This window comes from Alosa sapidissima, chromosome 5 (assembly GCF_018492685.1).
Source record: "Alosa sapidissima isolate fAloSap1 chromosome 5, fAloSap1.pri, whole genome shotgun sequence".
NCBI lineage: Eukaryota > Metazoa > Chordata > Actinopteri > Clupeiformes > Clupeidae > Alosa > Alosa sapidissima.
In genome coordinates this window covers 24,617,316-24,633,465 of record NC_055961.1, presented here as the reverse complement: position 1 = coordinate 24,633,465, position 16,150 = coordinate 24,617,316, and the positions used below count along the sequence as shown (strand labels likewise).

The 16,150-nt window shown below is 44.0% G+C and overlaps 3 protein-coding genes across 3 annotated transcripts; 1 reads left to right on the top strand and 2 right to left on the bottom strand.

Moving 5' to 3' along the window:
* Positions 1-1,214: 1,214 nt before the first annotated feature.
* si:ch1073-224n8.1 (zinc finger protein 324A) lies at positions 1,215-6,158 on the bottom strand. The gene is made up of 2 exons (XM_042092890.1): positions 4,950-6,158; positions 1,215-4,702 (listed from the first exon to the last, which is right to left on the bottom strand). Exons 1-2 carry the CDS (start codon positions 5,662-5,664, stop codon positions 3,543-3,545), a joined length of 1,875 nt encoding a protein of 624 aa, XP_041948824.1. The 5' UTR covers positions 5,665-6,158; the 3' UTR covers positions 1,215-3,542.
* A 47-nt stretch (positions 6,159-6,205) lies between these two features.
* On the top strand, positions 6,206-7,783 carry pdcd2l (programmed cell death 2-like). Its single transcript, XM_042092891.1, has one exon. It carries the CDS (start codon positions 6,315-6,317, stop codon positions 7,404-7,406), a length of 1,092 nt encoding a protein of 363 aa, XP_041948825.1. The 5' UTR covers positions 6,206-6,314; the 3' UTR covers positions 7,407-7,783.
* Positions 7,784-11,429: 3,646 nt separating this feature from the next.
* Positions 11,430-14,414, bottom strand: LOC121709855 (leucine-rich repeat neuronal protein 4). The gene is made up of 2 exons (XM_042093493.1): positions 14,187-14,414; positions 11,430-13,231 (listed from the first exon to the last, which is right to left on the bottom strand). Exon 2 carries the CDS (start codon positions 13,224-13,226, stop codon positions 12,546-12,548), a length of 681 nt encoding a protein of 226 aa, XP_041949427.1. The 5' UTR covers positions 13,227-13,231; positions 14,187-14,414; the 3' UTR covers positions 11,430-12,545.
* Positions 14,415-16,150: the final 1,736 nt, after the last annotated feature.

The following is a 16,150-nucleotide window of genomic DNA, read 5'->3' as shown; positions in this document are numbered from 1 at the left end:
TTTGGGGCCTAATGTTTAGGCGAAGACAAGAGCTGTTCTAAATCTCAAACCCAGGCACGTCAAATCAAGTTCAATGCCTCCATCAAAGCCACCCCACTGTACTGTTGGACAGCCACAGTAGTACAGTGTAACACAAGTTTCAGACACTACTGATTGATGTTGCATGTAATCGTATGTCCTCTCCCCAACTCAGCTCCTAGGGTCCTGTTTCCTATACATGGACTAAGCCTGTAGTCCAGATTAAAATCCTTTTTAATTTAAGTTTTGTTTTAGTTTAGGACTAGACGCCACAATTGTACTAGAAACAGGCACTTTCAGCCTAATAGCAAGTTCCGATACCATTGGCATGGACTAATGATGCATGCAACTTGTCTGCCTCCTAGTGGTGTCATCAGAAGCCACACCATACTCATCAATTACATCAACTTTCTCAGATGGTTTTGTGAAGTCGGCAACGTTTTTTATGTAAAAAATAAAAAATGTGGCTTGTTTTTCCTCATGGTGTTTCAGAGCTTGCTCTGAAATCCTTATAGGAAACAAAAGGCTGATTTTGCAGCTGAGCTATTTTTTTGATTTTGCATAATTGGGTTCACTCTGGCCAACATCTTGATCCATTTTCCAGGTGTATTCCTTCATAGACAGGGGATGGAGTATAATAAATGGGATGTAGAAACTATACACTTCTCTAATTCGCCTGTGATCATTTCCATTCTAAGGCCATTACAGGCAGGGAAGAGAACAGTCAAATTTGACTGTCCCCTAGTCACACTGACATCATTTTATTTTAAAGGCAACAAGATAAAAATGGTTTCCTGTGGCAAGACCTCGGCCGCAATGTATCAGATGGTCGGGACCTCTCTCTCTTATTTCATCACTCTGATGGATGACAGACAGCCAGATTAGGTTAGCACCCATCCTCAATATGATTACTATAAACAACTTAAATTGGTAAGGCCTTTTGGTCTAAAACTAGTGAGCTAACTAGAACTGCCTAAAATGCACACAAATATACACTTCACAAACATACACAAAGTAGCGTCCTTAAGAAGCAAATAATCAGTTTGGTATAGGTCTGAAGAAAGTTTGGAATTTTAGTTCCAGAAAAGAGCAAGCATCCTGGCAGTCTAGATGGGAATTACAAGTTCTAACACATGTGTGCGCGTGTGTTCATTATACATTTTGTAACTTTCATACAGAATAAAAAATTCCACCAATGGCTTTTTAGATTTTACTGCTCAAATGTATGCACTTTTAAAAACAAATCATTATGAAAGCATCATAATAAAAGAAAACAGTCCAGCCTGTCCAACACTAACAGTGTGAAATGACTAGTAACGGCAAACATTTGGTATCAAAGTATAGCAAAGGCCTAAGTTTCACACATTTTACATGCCATGCATATCAGACTTCAGTGAGCTAATAGCTTGAAGCAAGCACTTTGATGGCTGCTTTAACAATGATTACTTACTAAAGAATGTTAACCCATGGATTCAAACATTACCCTGTATAAATTTTGTCTGCTACATTTCTCTCCAGTCCAAAGCACAACTTTACGATGAACAATGTGTAGCTATATTATGGACCAAAAACACCTAGAAAAATGTATGCCTCCATTTGGCTAAAGTTACCCATATAGCAGTTATTTTTGTGAAGAAAGAGTATGCATTATAGTACAATATATTCACCCACAGAAGAAACGGTCTTAAATGTTAAATACACCCTGTTAACCCTTGAAATGAAGTTGGTGCTTATCATTATGCAGAGTGATGCATTTCCACATGATACTAACATATAGAAGAAACCCAGCAGGAGAGGCCAATGCCTTCATGTCAATCAGCAGATGGAGCCAAATACTTAGGATGACAATCAAAAGAAAGCAATCTGCTCATCTGCTCACAGCAGGGAAAGCAAAACAATGTGGTCAAAACGGCATTCTGCAGGTTGAATAAGGTCTGGAAAAAGTGTATTAGTAGAACAGCATCGGTAATCCATGTGACAGGGGTAAGGTGCTTGGGATACTAAAAGGATGGTCCAATGTCAAGTAAATAAATGGTTTTGTAGGTTATATGTGCAGGTACCAGACAACCGGATTGAGTTTAAGGCAATTTACAGGGAGAGGAACACTGATCTCTTGGACACTTACAGGCACATTACTCGCAGTGGCTGCATCACAAAATGCAGACACACACACACACACGCAAATGACAGCTTCACCATGAACACAAATGCATATGTTCATAAATGCATTTCTCTGCAGATGCATTCACACCTCACATCACTCATTCATACACTGAGGCTGCTTTCTCACAACAGATTTTGGTGCAGACAAGAGCTCACTTCAGCTATTGGATCGCCTCGTTTAGGGTGGGATGTAGGGATCCCAGACAGGGGTCTAGGCTACATTTGTATTTGGTGTGTCCAGCAAATCTAAATCCGGGAAGTAATTGCCATTGATGACCACTGATGGATGTAAATGTTCAGAGTAAATAAATCACTGTTCAATGAAAAGGTACCAAGTAAAGGCAAAATGCTAAATTATGATGCATAGCAACTGGTATCTCCAAGCATCTCAATGAAGGAGAAAAAAAATGGAGTGAGGCTTTCCATTTTTTTTCTCCCTTGTACTGTTGCCGAGCAACATTGGTAAATAAAAGCTGTGCATTACTAACGGTGACATATACCGACCTTGGTTCGCAGCCAAAAAATGTCATGTGAAAGGAGACCAGGGGGTAGAGAATGGGGGGAATAATTGCACACGAGTTTGGACCAGCAAAATTAACTAAATATGAAAACAGCCTTAATTGCCAGTGGCTCCAAAGTTTGTTAAATTACAGGAGCATGACCCCCCCTTTTAACATTATTGCACAAACACAATTGTGCCAGTTTCTAACCAAATATCTACAGTCTGAACTGCTGACAAGAAAGGCATGAATTAATTTTCAATGTTTAACATTTATTGTGCTTACAATGTTGGGAGACCCAACTGCACGGCTTTTAAGCCAACACTAAAAAATACTTTGGCAGAAATCACCTTTTCGTTTCTCTTCCATAAATTTGGCAAATGTCCACAACATAAACCTCCCCTGCTCAGATAATCTGAGAACATAACCATATTTACAATCTGCATTGAGATCTTTTTTACAAAGCCATGACTGAGCTGGACGAAAACAACATGATGGTTATGATGAGCATGATAACACATTTCACTGAGAAGAAAAATAAGAAGCTAGTTATGTGACATTTTCACTCCCAGATGGTGAAATATGCCTAGTGGGCGGTCATAAACCACCCATGTTACCGCTAATACAAAGGCCCAGGAGATAACTGGGAGAGTTTACAGTCTGACCCAATCATTAAGGTGCTAATGTATGATAAATACTAAAGCAAGCTCACAAACACACAAATACACATACATACATACATACATACATACATACATGGAACAAGGTGCCTGCCCACTGATTCAAATTTGACATCACATACACATATCTGCACATCAGTGCAGGTGTGTGTTTGTGTGTACGGAGCCCAAGCCTGTCCCCTTACACACAGTCCACCACCGGCTGCTCTTCCTCATCCTGCTCCTCCTCCTCGCCCCACATCCCAAACCGCATGGCCGCCCCCGGGGACGAGCCAATGGAGCCCTGGAGAGGGTCATCTTCCCCTCCTGCCCCACTGCCCCCGCCACCACCTCCGCCACCACCAGCACCCCCCTCGGGGTCCTCCTTGAACCCGCCGCTGAGCGACCCGTCCTGGGCAGCGGCGGCGGGGTCCCCCGGGTGGCTGGTGCGGAGGTGCTTGCGGAGGCTAGCGGGGTCCTTGAAGCTGCAGTGGCAGCAGGGGCAGACGCACGGCCGCTCGCCGGTGTGGATGCGCTGGTGGTGCTTGAGGTGCTGCAGGCGGCTGAGGCGCTTGCCGCAGATGGCGCACACGTACGGCTTCTCGCCCGTGTGCGTGCGCCGGTGCTTGCGCAGGCCGTCCAGGTGGCGGAAGCGCGTGCCGCACTCTGAGCAGGCGTAGGGCTTCTCGCCCGTGTGGATGCGCAGGTGCGTCTTGAGTGCGCCCGACTCGCGGAAGCGCCGGCCGCACACGGCGCACGGGTACGGCTTCTCGCCCGTGTGGATGCGCACGTGCTTCTTCAGGCTGGAGATGAGCCGGAACGTCTTGCCGCACTCCAGGCACAGGTGGGGACGGTCGCCGCCAGACGCGTCGGTCCCTGTCATCGCCCCAGCGGCGCCGGCCCCCACCCCATCCTCACTTCGCTCCCCGAGAGACGAGCGGCCCGGCGTGCTCCCTCCGTGCCCCCCAGCTGCCGTGCCAGGCGACCCCCGGGTCGGCGTTGTCTTCTGGGCGCTCCTCAGCCCGGCGTGCCCCCGTGTGCCGGCGCTGGTGGAGGCCTCACTGTGAGGACCGGGTGGAGGTGGGTGCGTCTGCGGGTAGCCGCGTCGCGCAGCTCCACCACCACTCCCGCCCTCCTCCTCCACCACGTGGATGCAGCCCAGCTCGCCTACGCTCTGAGCAGTCTGCTCCGTCTCAGGCGCGCCTCCTCCCGGGGCCCCAGCGCTTGGCTCCCGGCCTCCCCGGCGACACAGTGGGCCCGAGGCCTGACCCTGCTCCTCCTTCACCGTCAGCCGGTGGCCAGAGGGGGGCAGGGGGCCCAGGCTAGGCCCCTCAGGGTGTCTCCTCACCTCCACCCCAACATCTAGAGCAGAGCAATAACAAAGTTAGGTCGAGTCATTTTTTCCCCGTTTCAGCTTCTGGTTAGGAAGCCATAATGGTCACATCTCTCGAAGGCAGAAAACCTAAACAAATCTAAATCATCATTTAAACAGTCCACTCGTGTTTCGTCTAGTTAAAATGATAAGATCTATTCATTTAATCTAGAGCGTAATCATAAAATCTGTAAAAGTGTGAAATGAAAAGAAAAAAAAGCAGGATGGGCTACTTACCTGGTCTGTGGAGTTCTGATGACATTCCTTGAGAGTTTACCGTCATGGAGTCAAACATGTGATTGGTTACGGTACCATCCGCTTGAATGGACAGATGGCAGTTCTTGTAGTCGTCCCGGGAATCGTATCCCATTGAAGCATCACCCATGTTACCGCCGTAATCTGGTTCAACACCATAACAACGAGCATCGGGCCCGTTCGGGATCCGATGTCCCATTCGGGACCGGTCAAGTCCAGGATTAAGAGACCCCGGAGGAGAGGTGGGATAAAACTGTTGCCCGTAATTTGGGGTCCCACCAAAGGGACCCTGGAGTTGGTCGATGAGTTTCTGGGCGCTGCACAAACAATCTTGTAACGTCTTCATCTCTCTTTCTGACACTTCAAGTCGTACTTTGAGTCTCTCGTTTTCTTGCTCCTTAGTCACCAGATCTTGCTGCGTCTCGGTCAGCACGAGAACCATCTCACCAAGAAGTGTGTCCACTGCAGCGGCGAGAGTGTTACGGATGGTTGGGGCGAGACGGTTTTTCAATGACGATATGGAGACACTGGATTCGCATCCAGCTCTTTCGCCCTTCGGCTCAAAGGCGAAGCCGCCACCTGACTGCATATTAGTAGTGCCTGTGCTCTGCTTGCGACAGACACCACTGCCTGTTGAGTTGGAACTTGATGGTGAATGAGTTCCTATACCTCCGCAATTGGCCCGTTTCGTGCTCATGGTGAAGTAACGTTAGCTAGCTAGGCGAGGTTGATACTGCGCTAACTCCGTTAGCCAGCTAGCAGTGTGTTGCTGAGATGGTGTTCAACAGATCCGGATAAACACAATATAAAATGCAGTCAAAATGTTCATGTCGGGGCGCAATATTAACATTTCAGATAAAATGGTGCTAGACGTTGTGTCGATAGATGAACGATAACAAGAGACTGTTTAGTAGTACTGGACGTTAACGTTACCTACTAGCACTAACGTTACCCAACTGGACAGCTAACGCAGCACTGTAATTTTCTTTGTAAACCCTCCCGTTTTAAACGCATCAATGTACAAGGCCCTCGTGGTCTTACACTGAAGAAAATACCTATTGACAGCTGCAACCTCAAAGTCTGTTAAATTCAAAGAAATAAAATAACTAACGTTAACAAAATAGCCTGCACAGACCAGCGCACATTCTAACGGAAGAAAAATCCCGACTTTTGATTGGTGTAAAAGTGTGTCGCAGATCGATGACATCAGGCATACACAAAGGCGCACAATGATGACAAATATTATTGCGTCTGCGTAATGATCCACTCTACTCTACACCACGTTGACTGTAGCTACAAAAGTTAACACGTGTTGGTCTCCATTTACTATGACAATTTCTAGTTATTATGGCAACACCACACGAAAATCCACTTATAGGACTGCGTGACGGAGCCATTGATGATAAGAGGGGAAACCTGTCTACATTTCTGACCAACAAGGTCGGAGGTGAACCGGACCTGCTCCCAGCTGTATCTCTTGAGTATCCAAGGTGTTCTCTGTGCAGCTCTTCTCTTTCTCATGTTGTGCAGGTATATTGTCCTCTTGATGCCTCTCCCTATCATCGGACCATAAATGTATTTGCCTGCACCAACTCAGACTGTCATGGGAAATCTGACAGCTGGAGGGTCCTGCGCTCACAGTGCCTGGAGTCAGACATCAAGTCCTCCACAGAGGGGCTAAGGGCGGAGGACCCAGCAGTCCAGCAAGCGCCCATGGCTAGCACTGACTGGTGTGATGATGCAGATGACTGGGGCGAGGAAGAAGATGGCGGTGAAACATGGACTGCCAGTAAGACTCAGACTTTACAGAATGCCACTGTGTTTTCTACTGAAGCTGCTCCGGATGTCAGCAGTCAGCTACAGAGCCTCAGTATTAGCTCGACGGAGGACCCTCAGCTCAAGGGCCCAATGTTTCAGCCCTTCTATGTCAGTGTAGTTGAGGAGTCTGACTTTGCGTGGGACAGTGGCATGGAGCATGCTAAGGAGCTGCTGCGAGAGTATGAGCAACGAGAGGGCGCGACTGCGATGGACCTGGGAGGCGAAGGAGGAGGAGGAGAAGAGAGATATGAGAAAACAGAGGCCCGACATGGGGATGCAGTGTTCACTGGTTTCATGAAGAGGATCTCCCTATGTCCTGAACAGGTTTTAAGATACTGTAGAAATAGTTCACCATTGTTCATCTCCAAACCACCTTTGGATGTAAAGCAGATTGTTCCACCATGCTGTCACTGTGGAAGTTCTAGAACATTTGAATTCCAGCTTATGCCAGCTCTGGTCAGTTTACTCTGCATGTGTGACCCACATTTGGATCTGGCTGTGGAGTTTGGAACAGTTTTAGTTTACACCTGCCAAAGCAGTTGCTGGATATCAGGCTCAAACTCACCTATGGAGGAGTTTGCATTTGTACAGGCAGATCCTGACCAAAAACATTTTAAATGAAACAGGCCAACTGTTTTATTGACAATCTGCTTGTGTCTTCATTGTGAAATGGAACATTAGTGACTCTGTTTACCTGTTGGAAGCCAGCCCGAATTTATCCTGAGTTCGAGTTTGTCCATGCCACAGAACAAAACACTTTTGATCATCACTTGAGACATCATGTTTACTATTAACCTTCGGTGTTATTTTTTGTGAACAATTAAAATAAACACTGTGATTACTGTGATTTTGCCTTCATACAAAATATTTATTATCACCTTTTATTGCCGATCATATCTATCCTTGCTGTGCTTTGGGAAATGTGTGACTGACTGAAATAATCAAAATTTCTTAGATTTCTGACTGTATCCTGCTAATAAAAATGTTGGAAAAACTTACTTACTTACTTATTTATTTATTGTTTTACAGGATGTTTATTTATTTTATAGTTGCTCAGTAATAAGCTCAAATAAGCTACACGAAAACAACAAATAAGCTTAAAGGGGTATTGTATGTTTTTGTTTGATGATAATATTGTATTCTAAAGAATTAAGCAATAGGCTTTGGATCGAATTTGGCTGAAGTCAATTGATTCAGGTAATCTTTTCAGCTTTTCAAAGTTATATTTGCACTGAAAGTAAAGATACTATTTGATGTTTAAATGCCAAGAGCTTCAGCTCATTTTGCCCATATCTCAAATCCACCTTATTGGCTATTTCTAAAATTAGCTGACTAAAGAATAATTTGCTATCGAATAAAGTCATCCATTCCTTTGCCTTTTTAGTTTAGTTATGTTCTGCGAGAAACACAGCTCAGCCATTACATTTACATCAGGTGTGTCAGGGTGTCAGAAGCAGAGGGACACCCTTGCTCTGGTGGCACTTGGCAGATCATTCCACCATTGGGGGACCACTGATGAAAATAGTCTGGATTGCAGTGGGGGTGGCAGTGCCAGACGATGTTCCTTGGAGGACCCATTATGAGAGCACTTAAATAAGTGGGTGCAAACCCAGCAATCACTTTGTATGCAAGTATTAGCAAGAATTTGATGCAATAACTAGTGGAGCTCAATGAGCAGCTAGCTGGGTAGCATATGCCCTTTTTGGTTGATTGAAGACCAGACGGGCTGCAACGTTCTGGACCATCTAACGGTTTTACCGCACAAGCTGGAAGGCCCGTGAGGAGGGCGTTGCAGTAGTCAAGGCGTGAGATAACCAAGGCCTGCATAGGAGCTGAGTGGTGTGTTGGGTCAGGTACGGTCTGATTGTCCTTATTGAATAGTGTGAAGCGGCACGATCAGGCAACAGGGGCAACATGGTCAGAGAAGGTTAGCTGGTCATTAATCATGACCAAGGTAGGTGGTAGGTGCAAGAGAGAGGGTGTCAGTTTTAATGTTGATGTTGTGATGGACTGTATGGTTTGTTTGGCTGGAAAGAACAGTAGGTGGTGTTCTTTCATCCAAGTGGATATGTCAAGCAGTTGGAGATCCACGCCGAGGCTGGCATTATCAGGCAGGAAAGATATAGTCAATGATCCATAAAAAATCCCAAATTTGTATTTGAATTTATATTTATTGCTGGAAATATGTAAGCAAGCACATACTGGCTACACTCAAAAAATGTTGAGCAATTGTTTTAAACCTACATATGTCAAACTGGGCCTTTAATGGATTTATAAAGTCTAGCTTCAAATTAAGTATCCACTCACTAGCAGGGATGGATTACTGCACGGGCCTACCGGGCCCAGGCCTAGGGGCCCAAGGGGTCAGGGGGCCCTGAAGCCCAAGCCATTGCATGGAATCATTGCCTCAATATCAACACATCAGGATGTAGGCTATGAATCTGATTGAATTAAAGTATTGGCCATCCCCAAAATGCACCAGAATACAGGAAATCACATCAAACAAATTGTGACAATTAGTGGGGGGCCCTTAATCCATCTGGGCCCAGGGGCCCGAAAGTTCATAATCCGTCCATGCTCACTAGAAGCAAGGGTAAAAGGGTCTGCAGGGTTTGGGCCTGGCCTACCTTTGCTGAGAGATGCCATTTAATTAAGTTATAGGAAGTACTGCTACACACTGTGTCACAACAAACAATTTAGATATATTCCTTGTAGAATTTCTTTTTAAAGTAAACTTTCCCTTCTCTTTGACAAATGTCTATTTAACCTTATAAAATCCCTTGGCTTTGACTAAATGTGTCATTTAGACAAAGGACAGGGACATTCAATCTCTTCGAGTAATTATACCCCCTACACATAGGCCTACAGTATCAGCCAAAAACAGTAACACAGTTAAAGACTATTGTGTAGTAAAATTGATGCCTATTCCTCTGAGGGGAAAGGATATAGCCAAATAATACTCTTCTCTGCTCAAATGCTATATACTCTCAAAGCAATAAAACTATATTTTAATGGAAAACTGTAAAGTTTTATATCCAAAATGAATTCATAACTTTTATGACTTTTATCTCTTTTAAATGCTTTCCCCCCCTAGGCTTTCATGGGGGAAAATCACTCCATTCCACTGAAAACTGTCCCTTGTGGGATAAAAGTTTTTCATTCCGGGGAGGGGGTCAGCAATTTGAAGAAGGGTAGAGTGAATTTCTGTGCTGGGAAATCATTAAAAGTCATTCTCACAAAACACCCACAACATCCATAGCCAATGAATCTGTTCATTCTCTCCTTAGTACATTTCACCAGACTATCACATGAGTGAGAGAACTCCAACCACAGCACACTATATTTTAGCTAAGCTCTCAGAAACCATTTACAGGAAATCTCTACCCACTACCAACATTAACCTCTAGGCGGGGACTTCTCTGCAAAATTGTGATAGAAATGTGTTGCTTTACTCAAGTGAATGTCTGAAATACCACGCGTGCTTGAGACCTGTTACCACACATACCAGTAGAGTGTGGAAAAAGGAGATACAGGCTTTTCCTGAAAAGATTTTGAATGTTAACCTTAAAAGCCCATTTGTTGTTGATGTTGTCCATCTACACTAATTCTCAAGAATGTTGATGGTGAATAAACTGTTTGAATAAACAGAAGGACTGGATGAGTGAATCCTTATTTTTTGTAAAAAAAAAACAAAACAAAAAAACTGTATCATAAGCATGATGACCATAAATTATTGATATGATTTTGCCAAAAATCAATTCATGTTTCTTTAGCTAACTGTTAAGAAAACAGTCGTTATTAGATTATTAGCCTTTTTAGACATGCCCTGTCAAACAAATTGTAAGATGTTGGATGCTTACCTTTTCAAAAAAAATAATTAGTTTGACTTTTCTTTCTTTCTTTCTTTCTGTGAATTTAGTGGGAATGTTTAAAGGGTTAGTGGAGTCGAGGGCCAGAGTGGAATATGCCTTCTTCCACGTTACAAATAACCTTAGTTGGTTTGGACATAAATGGTGTGTAAAGGCTTGATCCATTTTGCTGATGATGGAAGAATGATTTTTAAATGGTGAAACAACATTCTGTACCACTGGTTTGCCGTGTGTATTAACGTGGGGATTGAGTAATTGATCCATAGTATGGTAACAGTATGGTTCAATAAAAGGAATTTTAAAAGTCTTTCTTTTTTTCTTTCTTTCTTTCTTTCTTTCTTTCTTTCTTTCTTTCTTTCTCTTTAAGAAACATATTAATATCAAAAGGCTTGTCTTTCCCAAATGGTCTATTGACAATATAGCAGTAACATTTTTATATCATACTGTACAAAACAGCCACAGTTGCTTAAAACATTAAAAAAATGACCATAGAAACTAAAACAAATATTTACAACATAAGATTAACTACATCCCATAGTATACACAAGCACATACATGAACTTGTAATGGGATAGTGTCTGATAGTGTCTCTATAAGACATTTTTCCCCATCACAAGTTACCATCTGAGCTCCCGAGGACTGCTATTGCACAACATTCCAGGATAATTTATTTGAAGAAACACTCCCCCATTTTGAACTCATCTCTCACAGCAGCTGGCTATTACCACAAGCTGCTCACTTTTTCACGAGCCATGACACCATATACATTCACAAATTACCATACAAAAATTATTTTTTATTATTAAACATTGAATTATCATTTTCATAATATAAAACATGAATTTAGAAAACAAATAACTAAAAACAGCACTCATATCATTCTTTTAAAAAGCCTGCAGTGAATCTTCGATGTTAAATCAGCCTTAAAGCATATTCCCTCTCCACGACTAAACTGCAGCTGTCTGAGGTTAGTGTGATATCAACAAACGGACATGAGTGCCTGACTCCAGTGCAGATAATATCCGCTGTGTTCAACCCGACTGCCCCACCTCAGTCCAAAAACACCAGATGGGACTGTCAATCTCTCAGTGCCACAGGCGTTTCCCTCAACTGCATGTGCACACGTTTCCTGTGGCCATCACCCTTTTGGTGTGGCGTTAAACATGGAGGTATCGTACACACATTCAGGCAGGGTTATAAGCTGAGTTCAGCCAGTACTTTGATTGCCCAATCACATTCCTAGACTGTGAGGCTTATGACTCGTATGAATTAGTGTCTCCGTTAATAATCACCTTTAGTGACGGGGGTCATGATTGTACGATTTTCCAGCCATTTACTCCACCCATTTATCTGGTACTCCATCTGTGTAATCTATCAAATTCCTTTTCCTTTAAATCTGTCTTTTTCGCCACAATGAAATCCACTAATCAATATGTTATAGTAAAAGTAAACAGAAACACACAGCGGCTCCACCTTGAGTATGCATAATTAAGGAGTTAAAAAGTCCTTGAATATGCGCACTCATTCATCTCGCCACATGTAAACATACAGCTCTTGAAATAAATGCACTCTTGTAATAAAAACAGTTTGTCCACAGGCCATTATAAACAATTCATTATCTGAAAGTTATGCAAATGGTGAATGTCATTTGGTTTTGTGTGGATTGTAGTTCGCCGTTCATAACTCATTCTTCTCACTTTTTTCCTCTGTTGTGTTTTCTCTTGCATTTTTTCTGTTCAGTCGAGCTTGATAAGTCTCTTGTCAGAGGGAAGATGTTTGTACATTATAAATCATATTAGCGATCAGAATCTACACCTCTGATAATGCCATTGTTTTTGTAGCTTCCTCTCTTGCTGTCTTTAACACACACACACACACACACACTCCGCTCTCAGAGAGAGCCCTCAGTGCTCACGCGGGCTCCATCTTTCCGTCGGCTGCGGTGTCTCCAGAGCAGGATGGCGAGCGACACGAGCAGCAGGAGGCCCAGCGCCCCTATGATCAGCCCCACCTTCAGGGCCAGACTGGAGCCTTCCTTGGGCGGCTTGTAGACCTCACACTTCAGCGCGCTCTCCCCGACATCGTTGACGGCCTGCACACACACCTCTTCCCCGGCGCTCAGGCCCGTCATCACCATCGACCTCTTCAGGTCCTTGAACTCATTCACCTGCTTGCCCCCCACCAGGACCCTGTATCTGGTCTCGTCGGCATGCGCCGCGCACCACCGCACCTCTGGCTCGTCCCCGGCCCGCCAGAGGATCTTCACGCTGGGCGCCTCAGGAAGGGCACGGGGCCCCATGGAGACCCCGGGGCAGCTGCAGCCCGATTCGGCTGCCAGCTTGGCACAGGGAGCGGGCAGGTCCTGGCAGAGGTTCTGATAGCAGGGCTTCGGGAGGTGAGAGGGCCCAGGGCGAGCGGTGGAGGCGATGGTGGGGGTGTTGTACAGGTCCTCGTAGTCCTCTGAAGGGTTCAGTAAGTTGTTGGAGGATTCGCTCGAGGATGCTTCAGGGAATCCCAGGCTGAGAAGAACCAGGAAGACAAACAGCTGTCCAGAGTGGGCAAGAGGCTTCATTATTTCTGTGGAGAAAAAAAAGTAAGCAGGTTCAGCTAAAATAACCATAAGCACAATGTCTATCAATTAGACTGAAATTTACATTTTACATTTACATTAGCCTACATTTTTATATACTGTACACTTTTAGTTTGACATTGCTGCATCACAAAAACAGACATATTGTTCTAATCTGAGGAAAGTGAGAAAACATTGTATACCCTCACAGCCAAAGAGTTTCTTCATCGACAGACCGAAACTCAGCTGAACTACCCTCGATGACGGTAAACCTATCTGTGACATGAGAGCTGATAAGAAATTACACAGACACACTGTTTCAAAGTGTTCATGCTTCTGTTGTGGTGTGTGCGTGCCCTATGCTTTTACAGACAGCAATCATGAACTTTGAGTTCTGTGGTGGACTACTGAACAGTTTATGACGCTACAACACACAGAGGTGTAGGAAAAGACGAAAAATCTAAACTCCAGACCTGATTGCGCAAGAGCCAAGAGCTCTAGCACACCCTAGAGCATGTTTGTGTGTGTGTGTGTGTGTGTGTGTCTGTGTGTGTGTCCATGTGTGTATTGTCAGCTGCTCTTGATTACCATAAGCTATTCCAGCGACATTCCCCATTGGGTCTGGAGTAAGCATTCACAGAGCAGATGTCCAGCTTAAACAAGTTTTATAAGAGTAAACATGTCATAGCAGACGCAAAACTAGTAGTTCCTCCACTGCCCACTGAACCTAGAGAGCAGCTTGAGTTAGTCAGTGCTAACGGATCCACCACAGAGATCCATGCCACAGTTCAGTGGTTTCGATGCCAGCAAGATTAACTAAAACTGAAACAACTCAGAGACACTGGGTTCTTTGTGTGCTGTTTGTACAAATTAAGCAGAATGACCTACATCATGGGGAAAAGGCCCTGGACCTAAATTGAAAAGATGTAAGTTTGTGAAAGCAAAAATGCAAGGATTTGTTACCTGAATTGTTGGTTGGTGGCGTCCAGTCTTTGCGTAAATGTCTGTGCTGGATATATATTCCGCTTTGTCTGTGTTCCTCTCTCGTCTTCTCTCATTCTCTCACTCCAGCCCTCTTTCTTTTATAAAGTTTTCCAAACTCCCCAACAATCACCTCCTTCTTTCCACCCTCTTCACACCACCACTCCTCTGCTCTTTCCCTCCCCCTCTTTTCTCTTTTTCTTCTCTCCTCTCTCTCTCTCTCTCTCTCTCTCCATCCCCCTCTCCCTCCCCCTGCTCTATCCACATGCTCCACCTTTCAGTGCTCAATAATGTTTCTGACAGAGCACGAGAGCTTGTGTGTGTGTGGAACCTCCCTCCTGTGGTTTGTATTCACTGTAGTGTGTGTGTGTGTGTGTGTAAGTAAGTGTATGTGACTGTGCATTTGTGTGTGTGTGTGTGTGTGTGTGTGTAATTGAGTGTGAGTGTGAGTATGTATTTGTGTGTGTGTGTGTGTGCGTGCGTGCATGCATGCGTGTGTGTTTGTGCGTGTGAGAGATAGAGAGAGAGAGATAGAGTTTCTGCTGCCCTGCCTTTCATTAGTGCCCTCAGTATGTTCAGGGGAGGTGCTGGCCTGTGTCTGCATACGGCTAACTACATGAATATCTCACTCTCTCACATTCTAGCCGCATGCGACCCTTGGCCAGGCAGGGCTCTGCCGAATGACCGCTCCAGTGCTTTTGGGTTCTGATGGGGCAGAAGCATGGCTTCCGTCCCGCTCTACTCTTTGGATGTGAAGACCTTAGTAGCTCTTTTAGTATTTTAGCATTTAAAAAAACAAGCGCAGTGAAATCCCAACGTGTTGATTTGACTTAGGTGACTCCTGGGTCGTTTCCCGCTCACGCTCTCTCTAATGCCGGTCTGTTCAGCCGAATAGCACCGACGCTGTGTCTGACCCTCTGTAAAAGTAAACAACAGCTTGTGTCTCTCTGGTTACATTCCATTATATTGACATGATGTTTCACGCCACCCTCAGATGTAAACATTTAGATCTACGTTGTAAAATTGACAATAATACAGATCTGAGCTGTTTTACTACTGGAGCCAGATCAGGTCAAGTTGTGCAGTGTTAAAACCAGCACTAAATGTTAAAAACAGCATCATTTTCACACAAGCTCTCTTAAGGAAGTGGACCATCAACCAGAATTATTATTTCTGTATTTTGTATTTGTAGTTATACTTTTCAAAGTCCAACACTGCACATTCTTAGGAAAAGACAGAACAAACATGTCTTAATTTAACCATATTAATTGGCTATCTTGTATACATTTGGGCTGTCACTCATATTAGGATAGAATTAGGATATTAAAATTGACACTTCAATTATCTTTCATAATAGTTGCAAATACAACCATTTGACACGCTGCAGAAATCTTACAAAAATGTACACACAATAAAAATAACTATTTTGTGAGAGAAGAAATGAACAAGTATATTTAGGTCATAAAATATAATGTACTTCAGGTGACTGACCGACAACCGTATAGAAAAAAAAAATAAGGTACATCTTTTTTAATGTTAGCTTATCTATAATAAATTCCGTGAGGGTAAACGCTGTTGATCAGATGATAAACCTCTGCCTATGAGAGAGGTTCTGGCATAAAAATGAGACACTTCCTTAGTACTAGACATGTCAAAATTTCTCATTTGCTTTCTGTAACAGGACTCCTCTCATGCTGGCCTGTGCAGACAGCCTGGCTGTGCCTGCCTGAAAATCTGTCAACTACAGAGCTTACACAGAAAACAATCTCTAACCATTTTTTATTTGACATTCTACCCCCTCCCTTTCTCTCTCGGTCACAAATATTTTTTCTTTCAAATATTTTTTCACAAGAACTCCCAAGTACAACTTGAGGAAAATAGACTGACAAATAGAATACAGATTCAAAAAGATGGTAAATTTACCATAAAAGTACAAATTGACACAC

Bases quoted from the DNA above. Each gene is read 5' to 3' on its own strand.
- pdcd2l (XM_042092891.1), top strand. From the start codon at position 6,315: ATGGCAACACCACACGAAAATCCACTTATAGGACTGCGTGACGGAGCC.
- si:ch1073-224n8.1 (XM_042092890.1), bottom strand. From the start codon at position 5,664: ATGAGCACGAAACGGGCCAATTGCGGAGGTATAGGAACTCATTCACCA. The intron at 4,703-4,949 runs GTAAGTAGCCCA...GCTCTGCTCTAG, and splicing joins ATCAGAACTCCACAGACCAG to ATGTTGGGGTGGAGGTGAGG.
- LOC121709855 (XM_042093493.1), bottom strand. From the start codon at position 13,226: ATGAAGCCTCTTGCCCACTCTGGACAGCTGTTTGTCTTCCTGGTTCTT.